The sequence below is a fragment of the Dromiciops gliroides genome, chromosome 1 (genome assembly GCF_019393635.1).
Source record: "Dromiciops gliroides isolate mDroGli1 chromosome 1, mDroGli1.pri, whole genome shotgun sequence".
Lineage (NCBI taxonomy): Eukaryota > Metazoa > Chordata > Mammalia > Microbiotheria > Microbiotheriidae > Dromiciops > Dromiciops gliroides.
The window spans coordinates 702,275,897-702,295,364 of record NC_057861.1 but is presented as its reverse complement, the minus strand read 5'-3'; the positions used below and the strand labels follow the sequence as shown (position 1 = coordinate 702,295,364).

At 47.3% G+C, this 19,468-nt stretch overlaps 1 protein-coding gene across 2 annotated transcripts in view; it reads left to right on the top strand.

The window, feature by feature from the left end:
* PLXNA1 (plexin A1) overlaps positions 1 to 19,468 on the top strand; it is a 314,962-nt gene that overhangs the window by 261,759 nt on the left and 33,735 nt on the right. For both annotated transcript variants that reach the window (XM_044004450.1, XM_044004458.1), the window contains exons 24-29: positions 9,821 to 9,967; positions 10,751 to 10,910; positions 12,741 to 12,844; positions 15,341 to 15,437; positions 16,221 to 16,411; positions 18,858 to 19,027. In XM_044004450.1, coding sequence (XP_043860385.1) covers positions 9,821 to 9,967; positions 10,751 to 10,910; positions 12,741 to 12,844; positions 15,341 to 15,437; positions 16,221 to 16,411; positions 18,858 to 19,027 — 869 coding nt within the window. The remainder of the gene's footprint in view (positions 1 to 9,820; positions 9,968 to 10,750; positions 10,911 to 12,740; positions 12,845 to 15,340; positions 15,438 to 16,220; positions 16,412 to 18,857; positions 19,028 to 19,468) is intronic.

Below are 19,468 nucleotides of genomic sequence, written 5' to 3'. Positions count from 1 at the left end.
GGGCCTTCTCCAGAAATTAGAGGTTCTGAGGGGAACTGGCCAATCAGGAGGAGAAGCCAGTAGGGTGGGGGATACTTCCCGTGTGAGGAGTAGCCCAGGGACAGAGGGAGCTAGTTTCTCTAGCACAGTCAATGACTCAACAATCCATTCCAGACAAGGATGAAGATACAAAGTACCTCCTTAATAGCTGCTTGTTGAGTAAGTGATGGATGGGTTGAATTCGGTAAATGTGTAATAAGCTTCTGCTGGACACGGGACACTGACTCTGGTATCCAGGGAGATTAAAAAAAAAAATTAAATAAAACATGGACAATGATGGAGCTCAGAGTTTTAAGGAGAGAGGGAAGATCATGGGAACTTTGGGATTATCTCAGTCATTTTATAAATGTAGAAACCAAGTCCAAGAAAGGGAAAATGACTGGTCCCAAATCATACAGTTGTTTAGTAGAAGGGCCAGGGTCTTCTGCATGGTCTGGTGGAAGGAATGGAGGACCTGGAGTCAAGAAGTCATTTACGTTTTCTGAATTTCAGTCTCCTCATCTGTGAAATGCATATGAGAATATCTGCTCCCTTCTAGGATTCTTGTGAGGACCAAATGAGAGAACATATAAAGTACTTTGTAAGCCTTAAAGTACAGTCTAAAACATGAGCTATTATCATGACTACCTCTCTGGGACACTGGTAGCTCTAGGAACAGGAGACTTGGGTACATTTAATGAGGTGAGAAACTTCCTGGGGGTTTCTGGAATGTCACTTGGTTGGTCTCTTAGGGAGAGACCAGAGAGAGGGGAGGATGTTGAAAGGTCAAAGATTGGAATCCATAGGGCACATACCAAGAGGTATGTGTTCTCTCATTCTCTGCCTGGGGGCCTGACAGGCCAGGCCACAGTTTCTATAATTCACAGCTGTGGCTTTCCCCTTTGACCTCTGCTCTGAGGTCATAGTGCATTAGCCCATCCTCTGCTGTCCATCAAACACCTACTGTGTTACCAAACCTGTGCTAAGGGGGAGATAAGAGAAACTCACTGTGTGGTCTTGGGCCAGTCACGTCCCTGCTGTAGCCCTCAGATTCCCCATCTCCAAGATAAGGGAACCTCACTAGACAAGAAATTTTTATCTTTTTGTGGGTCCTAGTACCCTCGGGCAGTGTCTGGTGGGGTCTGTGGCCCCCTTCTCACAGTGTTCTTTTTAAATGCATAAAGCAAAGTACAGGGGAAATCAATTCTATTGAAATACAGTCACCAGAGTTTAAAAAAAAAAATTCCTAGGCCCCAGGTAAGAGCCCCTGGCCTGGATCTCTAAGATGACTTCTAGATCTGACACTGCATCCTAAGGTCCCTCCAGCTTGAGTAGTCTGCGTTTTGTGACTCTTAAGACAGAATCCCAGACCTTGCCACATGTTGAGAAAGAGATAGGCACCCACACCACATGCAGTGATTAGTGAACAAAAGGTGCCGGTAGCTAATTATGTGGCATTTTAGAGCGCAGACTTTAAGATCTGGTTGAAGTCAGAGAGAGGCATGTGCCCGGTACTCTGCTAGGCACTGGGGACACAATCATAAAGCAGGAAACAAGCATTCCCCACTTTCAAAGATTAGACTACATTTGGGGAGCTTGAATGCACAAGTGCTTTAGAAAACATTTTATTAATGTCTTTTGTGGTTTCATCACAATCATTTCAACTCTCAGTGCCCCCACTCCAACTCCAGAGTGAAGCTTCTCTTGTCACCCCCCCCCAAAAAGAACCCCAACAAACAAATCAAAACAAAAAACCAACCCCAAAATCCAATACTATAACTGCATCTAACAATGTATGCAGTATTCTGCCCTAGCAGGCCCCCACCTTTCTTCCAAGGCCAAAGGTATATTTCATAACCTCTTCTCCCGAACCTTTGTTTGACTTGTCAGCTTCTCAGAGTTAATGAGAAGAAACAGATTTTGGCTCCGTGTAAAGAAAAGCTGCCTGACGGTGCTATCCAGAAGTGGAATATGCTCCCCGAGAGGCCTCACGGTCTGGCAGGGCAGCATCAGGCAAGATGAGGATAACTGGGGTAGAAGGAGGAAATGGAGTTCTTTGCCCAATGTGTGATTTCTTCCTGGCTGAGTTAGGCCTAGAACCCTGCACACTGTTGAGCAGTGTGGGTAGGTCTACCCTGACCCTACCCTGAGCCTCCTGTTAAACCTTCCCCCAGGTACTGACGAGTGAAAGCATAGGAGTTACGTGACCAAAAGACTAAACCCTGCTGATAATGGCCCCCCAAAGCAATTATTAAGTGACCTCTGTATGCAGGCACCATCCTAGGTGCTGATCTTCTGTCTGAGCCAGTCTGTGCCAGTCAAGAGTTTCCCTCCTAACCAGGGAGATGGCATGCATGTGTACAGATGTATTACTAACATACTGAATAGGGAAGGTTCTGACAGCTGGGGAAATCGAGGCAGAGATGAGGAAGTGCATCCTGGGCTTGAAGGACAGCCAAGAATAAGGGTCAGGGGCAGGAGGCAGAGGGTGAGGGACAGTGAGAAGTCCACTTTGGCTGGACCACAGCCCATGAAGAAAAATAATGTGTCATTAGGCTGGAAAGGTAAGATGGGGCAAGTTTGTGAGGAGTTTGTAGCTGATCCTTGAGGTATTAGGGAGCCACTGAGGTTTATTGAGGGTAGGGGTCGGGGTAACCTGCTGAGACTTGTTAATTCACTTTGGTGGCTCTGTGGAGGATGAGTTGAATGATGGAGAAACAAGGCACAGAGGGAAGGAACTATGCTGGTGACTACTTGAGCACTGGTAAGGGGATGCAAGACTTGGCAGCTGGTTGGATGTGGGGGATGTGAGGATGATGCTGAAGCTATGGTGTGGGTGCCTGCAAGGAGGGCGGTGCCCTGGACAGAAACAGGGAAGTTTGGAAGGGAGGAGGGTTTGGAGGGGAATCGGGAGTTCTGCTTTGGAGCCGGTGAGTGGGAGGTGCCCAGTCAGGTGGTGCAGGCTGCGGGCTCAGGAGAGACTCGGGTCAGGCGTTAGTGGACAGTGAGATAACCCTACAGTGGAAGCCGCAGGGTCTCAGACAGAAGGGACCTCAGAGGTCATCTGCTCCAACACCCTCATTTTACAATGAGAAAATGGCGGCCAGGACAGTTACATGACTTCCTTAAGGTCTTTTAAGTAGTTAACACCAGAGGCAGGGATTGGAAGCCGGGTCACCTGGGTAGGAATGGCCTCTGCCGTCTGCACCAGGGGGCTGTCCAGCCTCTGTTAGAAGGCTTGAAATGACGGGGAGCTCACTACATCCAGAGGAGGTCTCTTCCACTCTGGGAAAGCCCCGATCATTAGGAGGAGGCGCCTCTTACATCTTCCTCTGGACTCCCTCCTGCTGCTCTCCGTCCTGTCCTCTGGCACCGAGGGAATTGAGGTCCTTTTCCTTATCCCAGCCCTTCAAATACTGGAAAGCAGTGGTCATTCTCCCTGCCCTTCCACAGCCTCTCTTCTCCCAAGGGGTTTTCAGCACTCATCCTTAGGGCCTGTGACCTATCCTTGTGCAGTGCGGCTTCCTGGTCCTCTCCTTCTGGGCGTGTGATTGTCTGTGTCCTTCCTAACACAGGCCGCCCAGACCTAACACCCAAGGGAGACTCAACAGGGGCTAACAACCCCACATCCTGCAAAGGATGCCTTTTTACCACATGTGTAAAGCTGTGCTGGGTATTTAGGGTGGCTGGCTGACTCCTATTGAGTTGGCAGCCCACTGAAACCCCCAGTTCTTTTCCATGTGATTAACCATGCTTCCCCCATTTCTGCACATTTATCTCTATTAAATGTCATCTTATTGCATCCATCCCTTTCTTTTCTCTGTTGACATATTTTTGGATACCAGTTCTGTCATCCACTATTAATGTGTTCTCTCTCTCTCTCTCTCTCTCTCTCTCTCTCTCTCTCTCTCTCTCTCTCTCTCTCTCTCTCTCTCTCCCTCCCTCCCTCCCTCCCTCTCCCTCCTTCCCTCCCTCTCTCCCCCTCTGCCTCTGTCTCTCTCTCTCCCTTTCCCCAGAGCTTTTTGTCATATTTACATTTCCTAAACGTGCTAGCTATCCTTTCATCCTAAGTCATTGATAAAAATGTTTACTAGATCCAGAGCCAAGGGTACATAGCCTACATTTTAAAAAATACTCCATTTATTTTTACCTTTTCTTCTTTGTCCACTCTCATTTAAAAAAACGAAACAAAACAAAACAAATCACTCTCTCCTCTCCTGCTGGGAAGTCAGTCCTTCTAGTAAAGATTAGAAAAGAAAGAGGAGAAAGAGCCATTCGGCAAAAGCAACATGTCACCCTTGTCTGGCAAAATGTACCAGATTCCAGGTCCTTAGTCTAGTCCCTCTACTTGGGGAAGGAAGGGAGGGAGCACACATTTCTGAGTCTTGTAATGTAGCTCTGTGTGTGTCACTGTGTAATACAATTTATGGCATGTGAGTTATATTTCTATAGAAAATTATAGGTTAATGACATTTATATGTGGGCATATTTAAATAATTGGGTTATGATAGTTAACAATATGATAAATAATATTTTGATGGAATTAATAATATAATCATTGATATCTAATATAAATGTTTAAATCTTTTTGTGTGTGAGGCAATTGAGGTTAAGTGACTTGCCCAGGGTCACACAGCTAGTAAGTGTTAAGTGTCTGAGGCCAGATTTGAACTCAGATCCTCCTGAATCCAGGGCCGGTGCTCTACCCACTGCGCCACCTAGCTGCCTGATGCAGCTGGATCTTGATCTCATTTTCCAATTCTTTAATCCCAGGCTCTTTCTACCACTTTCTGTTCTCTCTCAGCTAAATTAATTTTCTCACAGCTGTTGCCCAAGCATCACCCCCCCCCCATCCCTAAAGACCAGACTAGGGGGCCTGTATTGAGCTCTTGAAGGTACTGGAGGAGATGGCCTCACTGGGCCCATCACGGGCCGTGAGTGCCTTTTGCTGGGTGACTCAGGGCTGCTCATGAGTCCTGGAAGGATGGTTATCTTCTCAGGTATTCCCCCCTCCTCTCTGCCGCAGGCAGGTCTGAGCCCCTTGGAGCTGACCCAAAATGTCTGCTTCCTCGGGTCCTTAGTAGATGCCTCAGCTGGTGCCCAGCTGTGATTGTGGGCCTTGTTCTGGGCCTGAGAGTTGCCCAGGGATGGCCGCTTCCCTGCATCATTTCACTGCTCCCATGGGAGGCTTTTCTAATTTGGAAATGTCCTCAGAATATGCCTTATACACACAGGCACCCAATTCCGCTTTCCCCGAAGCCTTCTTTGTATGCCCCGCTTCCTCCATCATCCCGCCAGGAGGCACTTCTTAGCATCCCTCATCTCCAACAGCGTAAGGGACATGTATCTCAGCTTTGGGGGTATCTCTGTAGGAAGCTGAAGCATCCGGTGGGTTGGCATTGGCCTTGGTGGAAGTTCAGAGATCGCTGAATTCTGTTAGGTCAGCAAGTTGTTTTATGGCAGGCATAGATGGGAGGAGAATGCATAGACTGTTCTAAGAGACTTAGAACATTGAGGGACCTTAGAACATAGAATACTAGAACTCAAAGCATGGCATGTCAAGGTTGGCAGCAATCCTAGGATATATACTGTTGGAACTGGGCAGGAAATTACAACATAGAATGTCAGAACCGAAAGGAACCTTAGAACATAGGAATCTAGAGAATGTAGCCTATATTATATGTTATATAGAGAGACCTTAGAATATAGGAAGATTATATTAGAATATCAGAACAGAGGGACTTGAGGATATAGATTGTCAGAGCCAGAAAAGATCTTATATCATAGAATGTCAGAACTGGAAAAGACTTTAGAATATGGGATGTCAGGGGCCTTAGAACATGGGATGTCAGAGATGGAAGGGGCCTTAAAATATAGAATGTTAGAGATGAAGGAGACTTTAAAACAGAATATCAGAGCAGTAAGAAACTGTAAAGATAATTTTAGTATTCAGAGTTGTTCACCTTGTGTCTAGGAGCTGGGTTTTTTTTTTAATTTTTGGTAACTATTTCATGGTAACTGGTTTCCTTTGTAATCCCATATATTTTATTTTATGCATTTAAAAATATTCTTCTGAGAAGGGGTCCATAGGCTTCATCAGACCCTGAGAGAGGGTCCAGGACACATGAAAGCTCGAGAGTCCCCCCTTCTTGTCCGTCATCTTCACCGTGTCAATGAGGGAATTGAGGTCTGGACGGGGGAGTAGCTTGTCCAAGGTGACACAGCTATTCAGCATCCGAGCTAGGAGAAAACCCAGGGCCTTGATTCTCAGGGTGAGAATCATCGCCACAGAAGAAATAAGCGTTGCTTCAGGTAGGGTAGAGCATGGAGCACAAAGCAACTTGGATGGGGAGAAATAATAATATTTATATTACACTTTATGTTTTTTAACTAAGAATTTTTATGTTTTGCCTCCTGTTGTCCCTTACAACAATTTTCTGAGGTAAACAAGGTAGATATTCTTTCCACTTTGGAAACTGAGGCTCAGTGAAATAACACAGACCTGGGACCTTCAGAGGGACTTACTCCGAGTTCAAGTATTAAATTTAGCTTCTTCATTTTACAGACAAGGGTCCAAGAGATCCGACTTATAGTCACAGAGTCTAAGCTCCCCATAGTTAGGATGGACTCTTGGGTTGTTAAGACCAGTTGGGACAATCAGCCTCAAATCTCCATTTAAATAGGTCTCACCCCTCCCACTTCCAGTGGGCCTGCCTGGGATGGCAGGGGGCAGTATCCCTCCTTCCCTTCCCTGCTAAGCTTTGACCAGGGGATGGCCTCAAGTGCCCAAGTCTTGCAGGATGTGGCTCCTCTCTGCCCCAAGATCAATGGGAGCAGGAAGGCAGAGGGGGTTAGGGACATGAAAGGTGGAGGCAGATGTTTGATTGCACAAGATGAAGACCTACAAGGCTGTTTACCTTTGCGGTCATTATTTTTGCTTTTGCGTCTTCCAGGAAGAGAGATGGTCATTAACAAATAGCCCCCAGACTCCAAAGCAGGGCTTCTTTCTTGCTCTCCCTTTCTCCCGCGCCCTTTTTCCCCCTCTCCTGAAGCTGACTTAATGAAGCCGAGTTTGCAAATGAAACATAATTTCAAAGACAGGCGTGTTGTCGGAAGGTCTCGGGATGATATATGCATGCTCCTGCTCGTTAGCAGCTGTCTCTTTAATTACCGCAGATGCTAACGAGATGCTAACAGCATATGGTGACAGGGGGAGCGCTGCACTTTGGTCCAAAGGACAATTTATTTGTAAGGTGGCCGGGGAGGAGGGAAGGGACCATTGGAACTTCTCTGCCGCCTTCCCACTGAAGAACCTCCCTCGCCCCCTTTGCTGCCCACCTTCCATCCCTGAGTGGGGACGTAGAGAAGTCCTCTTGTGAGATGCCACCTTAGCTGGACCTCCGAGTGGCAGATGGGCAGTGGTCACTTCTCCTGGTGAGAGCAGGCCTCATGGCCATTGCTTGGAAATGTAGGGTCATAACTCTCTGGTGCTGGAAAGGACCCCAGAATTCACCAGGCTTTAGTGGAGCCTAAGGAAGGGTAAGCAGTGTGTCTGAGGCCTAATACCTGCCAGAGCCAGGAGTCCAACTTGGGCCCCGTAGGACGCCCAAACAGTTGCCCTTCCTTCCACATCATCCCATCACTTAAGCAATTGACAGGTGTTTGTTGAACATGACTTTTAACTGTCTCAGGCTGATTCTTCCTTCAAAGTCCACTCAGTTCCCACTTCCTCCAATGATTCCTATACCACTGATTCCTTATACTCATTACCATGTAGCCCAGGCCTCTCCCACACAATAGAAAGGAATGTAAAGATAAATAAATATTTATAGAAATGTACTCATAGAAACAAATACATTTATAGAAAAATAGATTTATGTAAGTAAATATTTATATAAATACACTCTCAGAGATGGGATTTGAATCCAGGTCTTCTTGGACTCCAAGTCTAGTGTTTTGTACACAACACCAGGCAACAGCCTCTGAATTGAATTGGTTCGAATGCTCTTTGGAAGCAGGGGCTGTCTTGTATATTGGAGACATCCAGTATATCCGAGCTGTCAGTGATGTTGGCTATTTTATATGCCCTGTCCTGGGCACTGTGGCAGTACATAGACAGTCGAGAAACCCAGGCCCTGCCTTCAAGGAACTTACCATCTAATAACAAGATGAACAACTAAAACTGTAACCCATTATACTTTTTTATTCTTAAAAATGTTATATATGACTTTTTAATATCATCCATTTCTTTTTTAATAGTATTTTATTTTTCCAATTACATGTAAAGATATTTTTTACAAAATTTTGAGTTCTGAATTTTCACCCTCCCTTCTTCATCTCCCCACTTCCTAAGGCAGTAAATAACTTGATATGGGTTATATAAACACATTACATTTTACAGAGCATTTTTTAAAAATTATTTTTAGTGAGGCAATTGGGGTTAAGTGACTTGCCCAGGGTCACACAGCTAGTAAGTGTTAAGTGTCTGAGGTCGGATTTGAACTCAGGTACTCCTGACTCCAGGGCCGGTGCTCTATCCACTGCGCTACCTAGCTGCCCCTAGAGCATTTTATATATGTGATTTCATTGGATGAAGAGCAGTATGGCTAATTGATAGTAACCTGGATGGTGAGTCAGGAATACCTGGGTACAAATCCTTCCACAGCCTTTCAGTACCTTAGGTGACATTCTCTCTAAAACTACAAGTTAGAGATGTGTTGGAGTTCCTTTCATGGATCAAATCTAGGTTCAGACTCTCTTCCCGCCTCCCTCCAATAGTCTCATTTGATGCTCACGGCAAGCTCTGTGACACAGAGAGGGAATCCAGGAGGGGAGATGGAACAACATTGACTTTATGAGATAATATAGAACTGGGTGCATAATTATGCCATGAAGATAATAAGTTCTGGAGGATGCTGGAGGAAGCAGAAATCATTGAAGGCTTCACAGAGAAGGTGGGAGTTGGGCTGGACCTTGAAGGAGGGACAGAATTTGGAGAGGTAGAGGCTGGGCTACAAGGTGTGGACAGGGGCAAGAGGATTATAGAAGTCCAGGCAATGAGAGCAGATAGGAACTGTATCTATTCAGCCCTGTGCCGAGGGCTAGCTGGGATACAAAAGGAGATGACACTGTCCTCCCAGCAGTGTTGAGCAAGCAGAGCTGATGTCCCTCAGTCAGCCAAATCATCAACAAGGTTTTGTTTAGCACCCGTATCCCAGGCACTCGAGATTGGCAAAAATAAAGCAGTACCTGCCCTCAAAAGGCTTACACTGTGCCAGCAGAAACAACATGTACTTGTAGAAATAGAGAATCTTGGCAAAGGAGAATCCCAAGCTGGTTCAGGAAGGCTTCATGTAGGAGGTGATGTTTGAGCTAAGCTTTGGAGGATGCTACGGATTCAGAGGAGTGGAGGTGAGGGGGGTACACCCTAGGCGTGGGGCACAGCCTGCGCAGTGGGGTACTGGTGGGAAATGGTCAGCCCTACTTTTGAAACATCTAGAGAACATTCGATTTAGAAAACCAGTATGTGAGTTAGTGATAAACACATGGTTCAGATGGATAAGTGCTGTAGGAATTCAGAGATTGGGGGAGGTCAGTGGAAGATGGGTCAATCTGGGTGGGCTTCCTGGTGGAGGTGAGGCTCTCAAGATTGCTCACTGTGACTGTTCTAAAGGTGCGCTTCCCCTCGGTTTGGGAAGGCTGCCCAGTTCTTGAATTGCTCCCTCCAGGAGGGTTGTACAAGGCTCTTTCTGGAAACCCCTCCTTGACCAGGGTTCCTTTCTGTGTTGTCCTCCAACCTCAGGAGTGTGCGGGGGAACCTCTCTTTATGCTGTACTGCGCCATCAAGCAGCAAATGGAGAAAGGTCCGATTGATGCCATCACGGGGGAGGCCCGATACTCCCTGAGCGAAGACAAACTCATCCGCCAGCAGATCGACTACAAGATGCTGGTGAGTTGGCGTCAGCCTTATCTGTCCCACTGGGCCCTTTGGGCCTAAAGTGACCATCACCCTTGTTCTTGAGGGGCTCCCCATCGGCCCTGAAAGCTTGTGGGTAGGAGGGTAGGGAGGAGAAAGAGGGCTTAGGGGAATGTGTGGCACTGACCTCGCTGTGCAGGGTCCCCCATGGGCTCTTGGGTCATGCCCAGCATGGAACGTGGCCCTTGACAGTGACCGTCCATGTTGGGGTTCCCTTCTGTACCTCTCTGTGGTTCCATTTTGCACACCTGAGCCCTTTTCTTCGTCTGGGATTTCCAGGTCTCTCTTACCCCCTCAGAGTTTCCAAAGTCTGGCCAAGAGCTTGATATCTGTTCAGCAGGAGTTCATAGAGAAAATGCCACGGATCCCACCCTGGTGGCAGAGATTGGGGGTCAGGAGGCAGAGGAATTATAGGGGAGGAAGAAGCGGTGCATCAGGGGACTAGCCAATGAGGACGACTAGGGGTTTAGAGGCCGTCCATCCTTCTCATTGGTATTTTCTCCCTTCATGTCCTTTAAAGTCCATTTGCTGGGTGGTGGACTGGCTCTGAAGTGACTTGACCCTTTTTATCTGGTGGGCGAGGAGCTCTTCCTGCTGTCCTGGGCCGGGAGTGAGGGATGGTACACAGGGAGAGCAGGGACTCACAGCTGCTGTTGATGAGAAAAGAATGACCCCTCCTTTGCCGGGGGCCCTCAGGAGAGCGCCCTCCCTTCCCTCAATGCCTTGCCTCTTTCTCCATTCTCAACCCCGATCCAGACGCTGAACTGTGTGAATCCAGAGAATGAGAACGCTCCAGAGATCCCTGTCAAGGTGCTGAACTGCGACACCATCACACAAGTGAAGGAGAAGCTGTTAGATGCTGTTTACAAGGGTGTGCCGTACTCCCAGAGGCCCAAGGCGGGGGACATGGACCTGGGTGAGCCAAAGACCCGACGTGGTCTGGGTTAGGTAGAGACTCCACACTCTGGGATACCTGATGGCTGCGTGTTTCTCCGGGGGACCCAGGGGCCTGCTAGGCAGGGATTCAGAGAGCAGTGCCTTGTGGATTCTGGGGCTCTGTAGACCCAGAGTCTGGTGTGGGACTGTCAGGCAATGCCCAGGAGGATGTCTTGGTGTCAGAACCATCCAAGTGTTCGCAGTTCATTGGCAGATGGTTAACTGATTACCCACCATGCTAGGTGCTGGGCAGAGTACACATGAAGGACAAAACATACCCCTGTCCTCTTCATTGGGAAAATAATGCTAGAATCAAGTGCTGAGTTGTATGGGATAGATCAAAATTACTTTAATACAGGGGCAACTAGGTGGTGCAGTGGATAGAGCACTGGCCTTGGATTCAGGAGGACCTGAGTTCAAATCCAGCCTCAAACACTTGGCACTTAACTAGTTGCGTGACCCTGGGCAAGTCACTTAACGCTCAGTGCCCTGCCAAAAAAAAAAAATGTAACAAAATTACTTTAATAATCGTGAGGAGGGAAAGATTGGAGGAGGCTGGAGGGTTCAAGGGAGGCTTCAGCCACAAGATGGGACCTGAGCTGAGTCTTGGATGATAAGCAAGATTTAATTTGAAGAAAGGGCAGCCAGGTTGCCCAGCATGACTGGAGATGTGGAGGCATGACTAATGTTAGTCAAGCCCTGAATTCTCGACCCTGAGGAGACAAGGGGAGGTGCAGACGTAGCCCCTGTGAGGCTGTAAAGCAGTTGTTTTCCATATTTAGAAGCAGCTCAGGGAGCCTTTAAAGAGCTCGCAGCCTGGCTGGTGAAGCAAAATATACACATATGAGATGGTTAACTAATGATGAGTTGTGGTGGGGAAGACCATCCAGGTTAGGGAATAAAGGCACTGGGGGTTGTAGGACAATGAGAAGCATGAATTCACAGGACAGTGAGAAACCTGGCCTGGCTGGAGGACAGGATACCTATGGGGAAACAATGAGAGGATGGCCGAATTAGAGTGGCTTTGGTGCCAGGCTAAACCATTTTGCCTTGATACCATAGGTCATGGGGAACCATAGCAGGTACTTGAGTAGAGGAGGGATATGAAAATGCCTGGGAGGCTCCTGAGGGAACTTGGAGGTGGTGGTTTTTTGAGCCCACCCTCTCCATAAGAAGCCAGGTCTTAGAATCATAGATTCATGGCTTTAGGGGATGTCAGAGGCCATCCAGCACAGCCCCCCTTATTTTACAGATGAGGACTAGAGGGGCCAAAGGACTTATCCCAGGTCCCTTGAATAGTCAATAATATACATAGGCATTTTAAGTCATTTAAGACTCCCACACCAGCATTCTTTTCGCTTTTTTCTTTCCCACCAAAATAACCACATGGCACTTGAGGGTGCTTCATCACCTGTGCTCTGCATGGGCCTCAGAGACGGCCATAGCTTGATGAGCCTGAGCCCAGCCTCTCCTAGGTATCCCTTAAACCACAGGACACCTCTGAATCCCTGAATTTATTGGGGTGCTTTCTGGGTTGAGTATGCCCAAGACGATTCTCTGCATTATGGCCCTGGGAGCTTTTATTTTGGAGGGGAAGGGATCGTGTTGCCAGTCCTCCTCTGCCCGTCTACGTGGTGTCATGAACCTCCTCTAGCTGCCAGTCCCTGGCCTTGGTTCCCTCTCCTGCCCTATCTCAGGAGGCCCCTGATCTGGGACCCTGGGCCCACCCTCACCCTCCCTGACTTTTGCTTATTGGCTCACTGACTCTCCTGGCTATCAACCTTGTCCTTGTTTTCCTTCCATTGCATAGAGTGGCGCCAAGGCCGAATGGCTAGAATCATCCTGCAGGACGAGGACGTAACCACCAAGATAGACAATGACTGGAAGAGACTCAATACTCTGGCCCATTATCAGGTAAGGCTTCTAACATGGCCTTTAACATCCTTGGCATCAGGGGGCAGCTAGGTGGCGCGGTTGATAAAGCACTGGCCCTGGATCCAGGAGGACCTAAGTTCAAATCCTGCCTCAGACACTTGACACATACTAGCTGTATGACCCTGGGCAAGTCACTTAACCCTCATTCTTCTCCCCCCCCCCCCCAAAAAAAATCCTTGGCATCTCTGCAAAGAAAATCAGAGCAGGAAGGAAACTTAGAACATAAAATACTGGATAAGAGCTGAATGGGACTTTAGAACATAGAATGTCATAGCTAGAAGGGACCTTAGGACACAGAATGTCAGAGTTAAAAAGGACTTGAGAACATAGAATTTTAGGGCTAGAAAAGAAGCCATAGCTGTCACTTAATCCAGGACCCCTGTTTCACTGAAGAGGAAATTAAAACTCATTTCCATTCAGCCTGTGAGTTCTTTTTCTGCGTTATTTCCCAATATTCACCCCCTTCTTAAGATTCCCACATCCCCTGTGCTGGTCAAGTCCTCATTCCCTATTACAGTAACACCCTCACCTACCTCTCTGCCTTGGATCTCTTCCCCTGCTAATCTTGCCTTTTTGTGCCTCCAGAGTAATTTTTTCTATATTCCCCTCCCTCCCCTGCTCAAGCAAGACCTTGGCTCCCCATTTCTTAAGTTGAATCCAGACTCCACAACCCGGTTTTCAGGCAAGGCTTTCTATAACTTGTCTCCGACCTCTCCAACATTGTCTCTCTTCACTCCCAGTCAATCTGGGCCCCTTGACATTCCCCAAATTTGTCCCACCCATTTTGGAATCTGTATATTTGCTCTGCATGACCCCTGCTCCTGGAATGCAGTCTCCCATCTTCCATCTGTTGCAAATTTGTCTCATCTTTCAACTCCTGGCTCAGCTGCCACCTCTTCCATCATGCCTTCTGATCCCCAAAGCTTTTTCTGAGTCCCAGGATGCTTCATTTGCACTTTTCCTATGACACATTTTTTTTTCTTTATCATAATTACTTTTGTACTTGTCTTAATTTCTCCATTGGGTTATAAAGTCCTTGAGGCAGATTGAGGTTGGGGTGGGGCAGGAAAAGGGGCTTATGCAACTCCCTGTTCACCTAGTGCTTTACATACAATGCACAGCGCATTGGACTTGGAATCAGGAAGATCTGAGTTCAAATCCTGCCTCAGATGTTTACTAGCTGTGTGACCCTGGACAAGTATCTCACCTTCTCTGGGATTCATTTTCTACTCATGTAGAAAATGAAATTATTGGGAGGATTAGATGAGAAAACATGTAAAACTCTTCAAACTATGATTAAAACACATCATCATTATAATAATAATAATAATAATAATTATTATTATTATTATTACTACTAATACTATGACCATTACCATTACTGTATTGACTTGAATAGTTTGTGAAGGGGCCTTTCTAAGGTCTCACAGCAGAGCTAGGCCTCAGACAGGTCTCCTGACTTCCATTCTAGTTTATCAGGTTCCTCATCTGCAAAATGGGGATAATAATGGCTTCCCAGCTCCCTTCCCAGGGTTTTTTTATTCATTCATTAAAATTTCATTGAGATAGAATGATTCAAGACAGTTCTGAAGGACCCATGATGAAAAATGCTCTCCACCTCCAGAGAGAGAGCTGATGAACGCCGAGTGCAGATTGAAGCAGACTTTAAAAAAATTTTTTTTTCTGCAGGTTTTTTTTGGGGGGTGACGTGGCTAATATGGAAATAGATTTTGCATGATTTCACATGTATAATTGAGCTTATATTGCTTACCTTCTCAGTGGCTGAGGGAAGTGTTATAGGAGGGAGAGAATTTGGAACTCAACATTTTTTAAAGAAAATAAATAAATAAAGCCTTAGAAAACAAGAAGACAACATTTCCTTGAGAGCCCAGAGTGCGCAGAGCATTGGGAGGTGGGGGTGGGAAGGGGAGTCAGCCCAGTGATGTTCAGGTGCCTGAGTCCCTGTCCTCCGGGAAGCCACATTAGGCATGTGGATGGGCCACAACAGTAGGAATTAAAATGGTACAAACCCCATAGCAGAAGCTGCTACAGAAGCTGCTGTGGGAGCTCAGAGGAGGGAGATCAGGCATCCACCGGGGGAGCGGGCCCCTGGGAAGGCTCCGTGAAGAAGGTGCCACTCAAGTTGGCCCTTGAAGACTGTGTACGATTTCAAAAGACAGAGATGGGGGCAGGGGAGGGCATCCCAGGCAGAGGGAACGGCCCTTGAGGCCCTTGAAAGGATCCTCTGAAGATCTGAGATGTCGTGAGGATCCATGGGGGAAGAGATAAACGCTGCAAAGCACAGAGCATCCACAAGATAGTCACTGTGCTGTTGCCGCACGCAGGAGTATGGGGAGGGGGCGGTGGTGAGCAGTGCATCCTAACCACCTGGCGAGCTGCCCAGTCATCAAGCTCCCTGATAGGTGCTCTCACTGGCCCCAGCAGTGCCCTCACCCTTTGCCTTTCTGACCGCAGGTGACTGATGGCTCCTCGGTGGCCCTGGTTCCCAAGCAGAACTCTGCCTATAATATCTCCAACTCTTCCACCTTCACGAAGTCTCTCAGCAGATATGGTGAGTAAATGGGTGGTCCCGCACAGAGGACAGAGTGCTGGAATGGGGAACATCTGAATTCTAAGCCAGCCTCAGACATTTACCAGCTGTGTGACCCTGGGCAAGTCACTTGACTTTCATGTGCCTCAGTTTCCTCAACTGTAAAATTGGGATAATAATAGCACCTCCCTCCCAGGGGTGCTGTGAGGATCAAATGAGATGGTCTTTGTAAAGCACTTTGTGACAAGGAAATGCCATCATCATCATTATGCTGCTTACCACAAACATCCTACAGGCGAGGAATACTTATAGATTTGAGAAGCACTGAGATGATGGTATGGGCTGGCATGTACTGAAAGGGTGTTGGACAGTTGGTCGGCCTTCGTGTTTCTCTGGTATCAATGAATGAGTAAAGGAATCCAGAACAGGTCCCTAATAGGTTGGGAATTAGTGGAAGGACACAGGCAAGACTCTCACAGGATCAAAAAGGCTGGATGGGTAGTGATCTTCACTAGTGGAGGGACAATCCAGACTGTTTAGATCGTGGGTCCCTCAAAGTGTGGATGAAAAAGCTGTTATCTGCTTGTGAGGCCCAACCTTTACTAGATTGCTCTTGTAGAGGCTAACTGTGGCCTTCTGCAAACCCTCCCATAGTGCTTAGGGCCAGGTGATTCTCCACCAGAGGGACCACTGGTGTCACCAGCTCAGTACATTAAGCATGCGGGGGGTGGGGGGGTATAGGAGGTGGGGCCCATAGGCTTGGCTGGGATGGGTCATGATTCGCTGTGCCACCCTCCCTACCAGAGAGCATGCTCAGGACCGCCAGCAGTCCGGACAGCCTGCGCTCGCGCACCCCGATGATCACGCCTGACCTCGAGAGCGGCACCAAGCTGTGGCACCTGGTTAAGAACCATGACCACCTTGACCAGCGGGAGGGGGACCGTGGCAGCAAGATGGTCTCTGAGATCTACTTGACCCGGCTGCTGGCCACAAAGGTATCCCCTGGGGACTTCTCTGAGACTTCGGGTGGGGCCATTTCCCAAATGACAGTTTGACTGGGCGTGGAGAGCTCTGGCTTTGGGGCCAGAACACCTGGGTTAGAATTCTGGTTATGATTCCCCTTATGGTGTGAAATCGGGCCTCAGTTTCACCATCTGTCCAGTGAAGGGGTTGACCTAGGTGACCTTGCCTTTCAGTTCCAAATCCTGTGATTCCAGGTTGAACATGAATTGAACACCTCACTTGGTACATTATACAGTGAAAATCACACAAAGGTGTAAGACATACACCCTCAAGGAACATAGAATCTTGAGTTGGAAGAGAGTGGTGTCAGTCACCCCGTGTAGCCCAATTCAGAAATTCCTGCTGTTGCATTTGTGAAAAGTCACCATTTCACCTCTTCTTGAATACTTTCATTGATGGGGAGCTCACTGCTTATTAAAGCAACCCATTGTATGGGTCTTTTCTAGAAGGATCTTCCAAATATCCAGCAGAAACTGGATCTCCCTTCTGGAAGGTACAGAGAAGATTCCTCCTTCCTCTTCCTTATGAAAGCTTCTCATTGCATTGTAGCCCTGAACTTTGACCCTTTCATTTTACAGATGAGGATATAATAGTACATTAAGTGACTTTCCCAAGATCTCACAAGTAGTAAATCAAAGCTAGAATTTGGACCCAAGGCTTTTGACTCAGAAGCCAACACTTCACAGTATATAATACTGCTTCTTAATGTCCACATTTTTCAAGTTAGTGCTCAGTCCCACCCATTGCATTCCAGTCTCCCTCCTTCCCTTCTTCCTTCCTTCCTCCCTCCTTCCTTCCTTCCTTCCTTCCTTCCTTCCTTCCTTCCTTCCTTCCTTCCTTCCTTCCTTCCTTCCTTCCTTCCTTCCTTCCTTCCTTCCTTCCTTCCTTCCTTCTTCCCTCCCTCTCTCCCTCCCTTCCTTCCTTCTTCCCTCCCTCTCTCCCTTCCTGCCTCTCTCCCTTTCCTTCCTTCCTTCCTTCCTTCCTTCCTTCCTTCCTTCCTTCCTTCCTTCCTTCCTTCCTTCCTTCCTTCCTTCCTTCCTTCCTTCCTTCCTTCCTTCCTTCCTTCCTTCCTTCCTTCCTTCCTTCCTTCCTTCCTTCCTTCCTTCCTTCCTTCCTTCCTTCCTTCTTCTCTCCCTCCCTCCCTTCCTGCCTCCCTCTCTCCTTCCTGATTCAGATTGGGGGAGAAGGAGGCCAGGTGAAACAGCATGAACTCTGGTCCCCTCCTGTTCTCCAAGCTCTAATCTCTCACTTTCAACAATCTGCACATATCTTACAAGCCTGGGAGGCTCAGAACAAAGAAGACCAACTCATTGCTTACTCTTGTCCTTCAGCATACCAATACTTAGTCTTTAGGATTATCACATTTAGGGCTGGAAGAGGACCTTAGAAATCCCCTGATCAAACCCACTCCTTTTTCAGAGGAGGAAACTGATGCCCAGAGGTAGATGAAATGATTCATTTGCCTTCTTCAGGCCTCAGTGTCCTTATCTGTAAAGTAGGGATTATAATGCCTGCCCTGTCTCCCTTACCAGGGTCATCCCGAAGTTCTTTAAGCAATGTAGGTAAAAGCCCTTCAAAAAACATGAAAGCACTTTGGAAAAGATTGCAGGGATTGTTATTAATTCCTTAGAACTTCTCTGCTTTGCTCTGATAGTTGTTGACTAGGAAAATATATGTAAATCCATTTGTAAACCTCCCAGTCCTATAAAATGAACTCAGCCATCCTTGTCCCTAGGTAATAGTCAGTGATGATTGGGTCAGATCTTCATGTAGCAAGTTCACACCTCCAGATACTTGGGGGACAAATGAGGTGGTGGGCAGAACTATAGGATTTTGGTTCACAGATTTCAATCTTGTTTTTCTTCCAGTAGAAAGCCACATTATTCTCTGTGTTTTGCCTGGCCTTGACTGCTGGATGTTGAGCACATCTCTGTAGATGACAAACCCTCTGCTTTCCTCCCCTAGGTAGTGGTCAGGGAAGCTATAGTCTATAAAGCGTGGGGACCAGGATCTTGTCTTTCATCACTCTGGAAGGCTGTGCTCTTGAGCCATTATCAATGATGCCTCCCCTGGTTGGAGGGATTTACATGCTCCACTTCACTCTCTTGCCAAGTTTCCTTTGTCAGTCAAGGGGTCAAGCGCATAACCTGATTAGGGCTTAGTCTGAGTCTAAGATTAGAAGTTATGTTGTATCTACAGTTAGGCCTCCATCTGTGGGTGAATGGAGGTAGGACTGTCTGTGGCCTAACTGTGGTTAGGGCTCTTCATGCAGCTAAGATTAGGCTTCAGTCTATGGCCGTTGAATAAAGATAGAGCCAAGGCAAACTCATGACCTTGGCCTTAGTGGGACCATGCTGTCTGCAGTAGGCGAATAGTTCTTACTTAACTGAGCTTCCTTTTTCCTTTGCCCACCTCCAGGGGACCTTACAGAAGTTTGTAGATGACCTGTTTGAGACAATCTTCAGCACAGCTCACAGGGGCAGTGCTCTCCCCCTTGCAATCAAATACATGTTTGACTTTCTGGATGAGCAAGCTGACAAACACCAGATCCATGACTATGATGTTCGGCATACCTGGAAAAGCAACTGGTAAGTGGAGGATTGTCTGTTTAATGTGGGCAGGGCCGAGAGAGAGGGAAGTGTTCCAGGCCAGGGAAGACAACTGAACAGACTAAGCCTTTTTTAGTGAGAACCTAACACACAGACGTTTGATTGTATTATAGTAGGAGGGAATTGAGTTAAACACTGAGAAGAACTTCCATTACTACAGAGAAAACATCATAGAGTGCAGAGAGCCTTGGGCCTAGAGTCAATTTAAGCTATGACTTTGGCATTCAGGATTTTTGAAAACCACCCTCTCAGCCTCAGTTTCCTCACCTGTCAACACAGACCTCAGAATACTTTCACCGTCTGTCTCATAGAGCTGCTGTAAGGATCTCATATGAAAATCTATGCAAGGCTTTCGGTGGCTGTAAAGTACTATATAAATGTCAGCTGTTATTACTATTCCAGAATTTAGAATTGAAATGG